The sequence below is a fragment of the Mus caroli genome, chromosome 7 (genome assembly GCF_900094665.2).
Source record: "Mus caroli chromosome 7, CAROLI_EIJ_v1.1, whole genome shotgun sequence".
Taxonomy (NCBI): domain Eukaryota; kingdom Metazoa; phylum Chordata; class Mammalia; order Rodentia; family Muridae; genus Mus; species Mus caroli.
This window is the reverse complement of record NC_034576.1, coordinates 118,817,407-118,825,693: the sequence shown is the minus strand read 5'-3', so window position 1 is coordinate 118,825,693 and position 8,287 is coordinate 118,817,407. Positions and strand designations below refer to the sequence as shown.

The following is an 8,287-nucleotide window of genomic DNA, read 5'->3' as shown; positions in this document are numbered from 1 at the left end:
GTTGTGGGTAGCTGGCGAGTGTCCTATAATAGCTTTTATGAAACTAGAACTATTATAGTTGCCTTGGAGCCTGTTAGGTTTGAGCCTTAAAAATCATGAGTTAAGATGAAACTCTTGTCATATCAAAATAAAACTTTTCAATCTATAAACATGGTCCATAAACAGACTGGAAGCTTTCTGACCTTTGTATAGTGTACCATTATAAAAATCTATAGCTTATAAAAATCTAAGGCTACATTATAGCTTAATAACATTAGCAAAAATAAGGATAACCATATATTTATGGCAGTGATCTTTAACCTTTCTAATGTTGTAAACCTCTAAAACTTTAAAAGCTTAAAATCTCTCCATTGTGTTTTTAGTAACATTAAAATTAGGAACTTTCTTAGGAATAAAGACACAGAGCAACAATACAACAAGTTATCAGAAATCATACAAAAATCTTATCTCAATTCAAAGGTAACTTTGGAGACCTGCTACCCTGGTTTGCTCAAGTCATGTGTTGCTGCCCTTAGGCAAAATGGCAGTGAAGCTATGACTTCCCATAACAGAGATGGCTGCCAGCCACGTGACTGTCCTTAACCAAGATGGTGATAAAGTTATATCTCCATCTTCTCCAGTCCTTAGCAGAGATGATGACTAGCCAAGGTTGGTTATATTCCAGAATGGAATCATACCCCGTGATTTAAGATTATTTGAACACGCTGGGCAGTGGTGGTGCATGCCTTTAATCCCAGCACTTGGGAGGCAGAGGTAGTCAGATTTCTAAGTTCGAGGCCAGCCTAGTCCCCAGAGTTAGTTCCAGGACAGCCAGGACTATACAGAGAAACCCTATCCCGAAAAACCAAACTTTCAGTTACTAATCATATCCAATAACTTTACATTTCTGTCATCATCACAAAAATCATTCCTAACTTAAAATATGAGATTTGTTGCTTTCTTAGTCTAAAGGGAGACATGATAATAAATAGTTCATCAGGGCTAAGACATTTTAGAATTGTATTATCATCTTAAGATACTAAAATCAAATAGCAGGTGGCAAGCCATTTGACAGACATAGTTGCTAATATTTAAAACTTTTTTTTTTTTTTTGGTTTTTTCGAGACAGGGTTTCTCTGTATAGCCCTGGCTGTCCTGGAACTCACTTTGTAGACCAGGCTGGCCTCGAACTCAGAAATCCACCTGTCTCTGCCTCCCAACTGCTGGGATTAAAGGCATGCGCCACCACTGCCTGGCTAAAAACATTTTTTACTAGTAGATCTATTTGTATATTTCTTTAAAATGAAAGTAGCACTCCAAATCATATGGACATATATGTACACAGAGTTAAATCCCAGTTACATATACACAGAGTTGAATTTGAGTTACATACATATATACATATTCTTAACAAGGGCTGAATAAAGCCAAATATTGTTGCAGATGATATAGACTTTAACCCATACTCAATGAGCAATTTATAAATCCTTACTGAGAGTTTACAGCATAATCTTAGGGTATATATTTTTTGAGAGTAGAATGTAAATAAGTCAGAGATAAAAGATGTTTAAGAGGGGGGAAGTCTAACTTTAAGTGTATAGCAGAACAAGTTTACATATAAGGTGTTTGAGAATCATTTGTCTGTGGCAATGAGAATCTCCGTAAAGGAAGAGTGAGTGTCTGCAGGCCAAGTACATGGAAGCAGGAGGAGGGAGGGGCACACGGGTCCATGTGGACAGGCTGAAAGCCAGAGCCATGGAATCGGACTCTAGTTAGATTTTGGAATCAAATTCACAGAAAAATGCTCTGCCCATCTCAGGAGTGGTTTGGTTAAGTGGCTTGGCTAGAAGCAGCCATTGACAGGAACAAGTGTTTGTGCTGTAGTCTCTGGTCCCAACCTATCCTGGTTGCAGCTTACAGACAAGGCATTTAAACAACATGGGGAAGACCAGGCAGAAAAAAACAGGGCTGGGAATCTCTTTCCATTTACCAGATAACCGGCAATAATTGTACACAGTTCCCATGGGCAGGAAGAAAAGTCACAAGAGCCCAAAGACATAGATGGCATGAAGTTGAGTAGGTACAAGCTACTCTAAAAAGAGGCCTCCTATTTGTTAAAAGAAATGTCTTTGGTTTAGCTGGTGAATCTTTTATGTCCCCAATTGTAGCTATCCTTGTCCCTGCTGTTATCCTTGCTTTATGTTTTGTGATGGGCCCAGCCTAACATTACAAACTCCATTTTGTATTCAGACTCCATCTTATGTTGAGCTTGTTTTCAGGCTGAATTCAGGAACTGGGAAAACCACAACTTGTTCCAGGAACCAAGAAACCTCTTAGCCATAGCCACAACCTTCTTAATAACAGATACTCCATCCTTAGTGACAGCCAACTGGCTCATAGGAGGAAAATGCCTAATGTTCCAGATGTCTCAAGTTAGCCACAATTGTACATAACAAGTTCAAATCATTTCTAGCCAATAAGAATGTGCCAAGCTGGGCAACTTACAGAACCGGAAGTCGCGTGTAGCTCTCTTTCCTTTTGCGGCCATCGGTGGATCGCAGCTGCCAAAATGAAGTTCAATCCCTTCGTGACTTCTGACCGAAGCAAGAACTGCAAACGGCATTTCAACGCACCCTCTCACATTCGGAGGAAGATCATGTCTTCCCCTCTTTCCAAAGAGCTGAGACAGAAGTATAATGTTCGGTCTACGCCCATTCGGAAGGATGACGAAGGTCAGGTTGTTCGCGGACACTACAAAGGCCAGCAGGTTGGCAAGGTGGTCCAAGGGTACAGGAAGAAGTACGTCATCTACTTCGAATGTGTCCAGCGACAGAAGGCTAATGGCACAACCATCCACGTGGGCATCCACCCCAGCAAGGTCGTTATCACCAGGCTAAAGCTGGACAAGGACCGCAAGAAGATCCTGGAGAGGAAAGCCAAGTCCCGACAAGTAGGAAAGGAGAAGGGCAAATACAAAGAAGAAAAGATCGAGAAGATGCAGGAGTAGAGACATCTCATGCACGGCTTTCATTAAAGACTGCTTAAGGAAAAAAAAAATGTATCAAGCTGTAATTCCCCAACTGTTAACCAATCATGTAACTGCCAAGTTGGAGAGCCCCTCACCCTGCTGAAACTGTGATAAAAAGATAAGGCTTCACCAGCTTGGGGCCTTTGACACCCCTTCAATGCATTGGAGAGGTTGTAAGGTCCGAGCTGGAGCTTGAATAAGATTTTCATGTGAGTTAGACTCTTGACGGTCTCTGGTGGTCTGCCAGGACTCCACCATCTGGGAATACCATTTTGTCTTGTGTTTTGTCTGGTTTTGTTTGTTCCAACTTGGGTGAGTGAAACGGGAATGGAGAAATGACATGCGTAACAAGATCGGTAAATAGAAAGCCCTCTGGCCTCTGTTCTAAAATATTTTTACAAACTTTAGCCTCTTCTAGTTAAGGAAGATCTTGGCTATCACCAAGAGCTTGTGGTAAAGATTCTGTGAACCTGAATGGCCCAAGTTTGGAGTCCGCTGGCTCCCAAGGGCTCTTTTGACTCACTAGTGTCCTGGGCAGCAGTTAATATGGCCTATGGGAATCTGAGTTACCAGGGTAAGTTGGATACATTTTGCCTTGGGCTGAGGCAACCTTGGCTCTACCTCCCTGGATGAGGGTCTCCATGATGCAGGCAGGGTGGCCAGGGTCAGTAAAAGGCCCTCCAAGAAGTAGCTACCCAGACTCAAGGGTCCTCTTCAAGGCCTCCTCTCCAGCAATTTGCTATGCAAACACAGGGGCCTATTTTTGCAGGAACCCATTCTGCAGGAATCACAGAAGGCATCAAAACTTCTTCTTCCCCCTTAAAACCACCTCTATACACAGCTCCTTTAGGCATCTGAGTGTCCTACCCAGCTCAGCCCTGCCTGAGACAACCTCAGTCAGCTGTGTTTCCAGAACCAGTTCCTCTATTTCCTGTCTAGCCTTCCCTTACTGCTTGTTCCACATTCCTGTTCCCTGGCCCCTCCCTCCCTGCTTCTTCTTCCCAGCCCTAGCCAGTCCTTACTCCTCCTCTACTCGCCTCTGCCTCCCATCTTTTCCCAGCCACCCACACCTCCAGCTCTGCCTCCCTATCTCTGCTTGTTCACTTACCTTCTCATAACCATCAAGTAGTCCCACAGGCTACCCATACTTCAGTCCCAGCTTTCGGTCCCCCACCAGGTCTCACCACACCTCCTCCTGTTTCCTCTTTCCCTGACCAACTGCCAATTTCTTCATAGCCCTCCCCAGTCTTTTCCCCTCTGCATACCCACTAGGGAATTCCATATGACCTCTTTGCTCCCGTCTTCTCCTTTCTGGATAACAGGCCCTCCTGGATTCTGAAACCCTGACTTAGAGAAAACATGTGTCTCTGTCCTTGTCCCTTGCAGTGATAACCTGATTAAATTTATATTTATATTTTCTTCTCCACTACAGACCTCTCCAACTGTAAAGCACCTCCCTCTTTCAGTGTCAGTCCTGACTCCCTCATTTCTCTACCTGATTCTCTCTTTTTTAATCACCACCCCACTTGGGATGAGATTCAGCAGATTCTCTGCACTTTTTTACTACTGAAGTGAGAATGGATTCTGGTGAATGCCACTGAGGCAATCCCTGGGAACTGTTAATGTTGGGGGCCAACCTATAGACTACCTGGTTGACACTGGGGCTACCTATTGAGTCTTGCAAGAGCCACTAGAACCTCTCACCAGTCAAACAATGAAGATTCAGCAGATGTAAACTGATACATATGTACCACAAAACAGATTGTCAACTTGGATCAGAGAACTGTAACCTTTATTGACAATTCCTCTACAGTCACCCCTGAATGCCCCTTCCCATTACTGGGGTGAGATCTTCTGAGCAAACTTCACATTATGATTTCATTCTCAGGGGTGCCCCCTAGTTACAGTTAGGATAGCCTACAAAAGTCTTGAACAATAATCTGCCACAATAAGTGAGGACTATCTGCTTCTCCAAAATTTGACTCATCCTCCAGAAGGAAAATGGGAAACATGAATTTAAGAAGTTCCCATGGTATGGGTAGAAGACAGCCTCCCTGGCTTGGCCAAACGTGCCACTGTTGTAATTCAGGTAAGATCTGAGCCTGCTCCCATCTGCTCAGTATCAGGTCCTTCTCCTAGATAAGAACAGAGGGACCTTTGACAAATCCTTGGCCATTAGCCTCACCATTCTGTTACTGTACAATGTCCCTGATGCCTATCCAAGACTGCCTGGAAATGCTGGACATCATCTGATCTGACAGACATCCCTCTGACCACCAGAGATGTGGCTCTCTACACAGATGGCAGTAGCTTTATCTAGGAAGGGACCAGTTATGAGGGCTTAGCAGTGGTCTCAGGTGAAAAAGAAGTCATCTGGGCACAAGTCTTGCCTAGGGGCCCAGCTGCCAACAGAACAAAAATAATCACTCTGGTGCAGGTCTTGTGATGGGGTGAACATCTACATAGACAACCAGCATGCATTTGCTATGGCTTATGTTGACACACAGATTTATAGACAGAGAGACTTGCTCACACAGAAGGAAAGACTATTTTAAAAACAAGCATAAAATCATTCAATTGCTAGAGGCCATCTCAGCTGAACTGGCCATAATACACTGTCCAGGACACCAAAAAGACCAAAGCCCCCAAACTCGAGGTAACAACTATGCAATTCAGATTGCTAAGGAGTCTGCCCTCAGGAAACCCAGCTGCAGAACCATCTTAGAGCCATCTGTTGTTCTGAGCCCCCATTCAGCTTCAATGAAGATGTCATTGAGTATAATCTAAGAGAAATAAAGTCATAGTATGATTTGGGATCCTGGGAAAACAGCAATGGCTAGTGGATGTTGCTATAGGGAAAATTTTGCCTACAGTGTTGGACTAGAACTGGCTAAATGCCTTACTAAAGTAGAAAGTTAAGGGTTCTTTGGAAAGTCAGTTGTGTTGGATGGTGTTTTGTTGGGGCAATCACATGAGTGTTTTTCTGAAGTAGACACAGGTGAAAGACTAAGTCAGACTTGTAAAGGAACTGAAACAGACACAGGTGAAAGGATGTTTTACTAAAGCATGCACATGAAAGGACACATGATGAAGGATTCTTTGCTAATGACATGCACATATTGGTCAGTCTTACATCGCATAGTTGAGCTCCATTTGCTGGGACTCCATAGAAAGAAATGCACCAAAAACTTCTGGTGATGTGCTGCAGTTTCTTGCCGCTTCTGACTCAGGCTCATTGGCAGAGTGATGTCAGTGGAGATAGATACATGTGCTGAGGCAAGACCCATGGAAGACATGTGATGTTTGGAGAGAATATAAAAAGGACTTGACAGACAGTAACAGAGGCTAAGCTTGGCTTGCTTATAGAGTTAGCTGTGCAACACTGGTGGGTCTTTCACTGATCTTCATTTCAATGAGAGAGGCATAGCTGAGAACTTCTGGTATCCCTCCTGGTCCCTTCTTCTGACTTGAGCCAAGGCTAAGGCCTGACTGTCTCTGCTATGTAGTGTCACCACTACTGATTCATGTTTGCTATCCTGACTTCACTGAACTGGACTGCTGATAGATCCATGAAGGGTTTATGAGTGGCTGGAGATGCCACTGTTAACCTGTGAACTGAACTGCAGATTTCCAGACAACACAGACAGGAGTTACTCCAAAGAACTATTTCTAATCAGGTTCACTTTCTTTCCCACTACCTCTGGTAGGTGACAGGCTAAAAGGGGAGGTTAAAGCACATAAGAACCACCATAAAAAATAGGTTTTGAAAAAAATAGAGTTATACCTTATACTGCTACTTATACTTATACTTGTCACCTAAAAAAAAATCTCAGAACTCATCTCTCCCCATGCTTGGCTGTCTAGACATTGAAAAATACCTCAAAATATTTCAGACCATTGCCTGATGTCTTAGTTAGGGTCTCTATTGCTAAAGAGACACCATGACCAAAGCAACTCTTATAAAGGAAAATATTTCATTGAGGCTGGCTTACAGTTTTGAGGTATAGCCCATTAACATCATGGCAGGAAACATGGTAGCATAAAGGCAGACATGGTGCTAGAGAAACTGAGAGTTCTACATCTGGATCTGAAGACATCAGAAAAGAACTAAGCCCCAAAACTGAGAGCATTAAGACAGGCTGACTCCATGACAGGCTTCAAACTGCCAGTTCAGGCGACAGTCCATCTAATAAAGAGGATCCTTCCCCAGGCATTGGGACCCTATCTGTCCAAAATACTTGATCCTGTTTCTGCTGGTTAGTCAGCTTGTTTGTGGGCAGTTGCCACTATAGCTTTGCTAATAAAAGTTGATGAATTGACTTTGGGTCAGGAACTTCCTGCCTGCTAAACTTCCTACCTGCCCCATACTCTGTAATAGCACTCCTGAGGAGAAACTCGAAGAGGTAGATACACAAGGCCCAAATAATGAATTATCAGGCACTTTTCCTAGACCAGCTCCATAACCAATTCTGTAAACTCCAGCTATCGGCCCAACCAGCCTGTTGTGAGGTGATAGCAAGAAAACAGCCAAGTTAGGGTCATCAGACTCCACCAACCAGGTGCAGGGCACAGCAGGGTGTGATTCCATAGAGGTGCAATGGATGTGGACAGAGTCCCCAGGCACTGACCCTCATGAAGGTAGAGTCTCTAGGCCCTCTGGCTCCAGCCAGCAGGAACTTCTCACTCAACTTAGTTTTAAGAGAACAACGATGCCCCAGCAGGACCCCAGGGGTGAAACAGTGAAGACTGAGATTCTTCTTCTGCCTGCATATGGCACAGTCAACCCCTCTGACTATAGGTTCTTTGTCAAGTAAGGGGATTTCTGGGCCCAAAAAGCCAGAGTCTACTATTTAGGACCCATCATTCACCTTACAGGCATCATAGAGCAAAATGGTACCTGAAACAAAACCATTGACCCAGTCCAAGAGCCAAGCAAGCATGAGAACCTGAGTTTGGACCTCCAGCACCCACATAATAAATTGAATGGATTGGAATGAGTCTGTAATCCAAGCCGCTGTGAGGTAGGATGTGAAGATGCGGGGATTGCTTAGAGGTTTTCAGGCAGCCCACCATCCACAGCAGCCAACAGCAAAGAGATCTCGTCTTAAACAAGACTGAAGCTGAGGAACAGCACAATGTCGTTCTAGAACCACATGCTTGAAGTGGCATGTGCATGCCCCCCCCAACACACACAAACACACATGGGCACAGGACACACACACAACGGCATCGGAAGCACCCCAAAGATGAAACTACTCCATAGATGTGTGCACAGTGCTT

General features: G+C 44.0%; 1 protein-coding gene across 1 annotated transcript; it reads left to right on the top strand.

The window, feature by feature from the left end:
- The first annotated feature begins 2,548 nt into the window (after positions 1 to 2,548).
- Positions 2,549 to 2,986, top strand: LOC110299143 (60S ribosomal protein L26-like). Its single transcript, XM_021168768.1, has one exon. It carries the CDS (start codon positions 2,549 to 2,551, stop codon positions 2,984 to 2,986), a length of 438 nt encoding a protein of 145 aa, XP_021024427.1.
- The last annotated feature ends 5,301 nt before the right edge of the window (positions 2,987 to 8,287 follow it).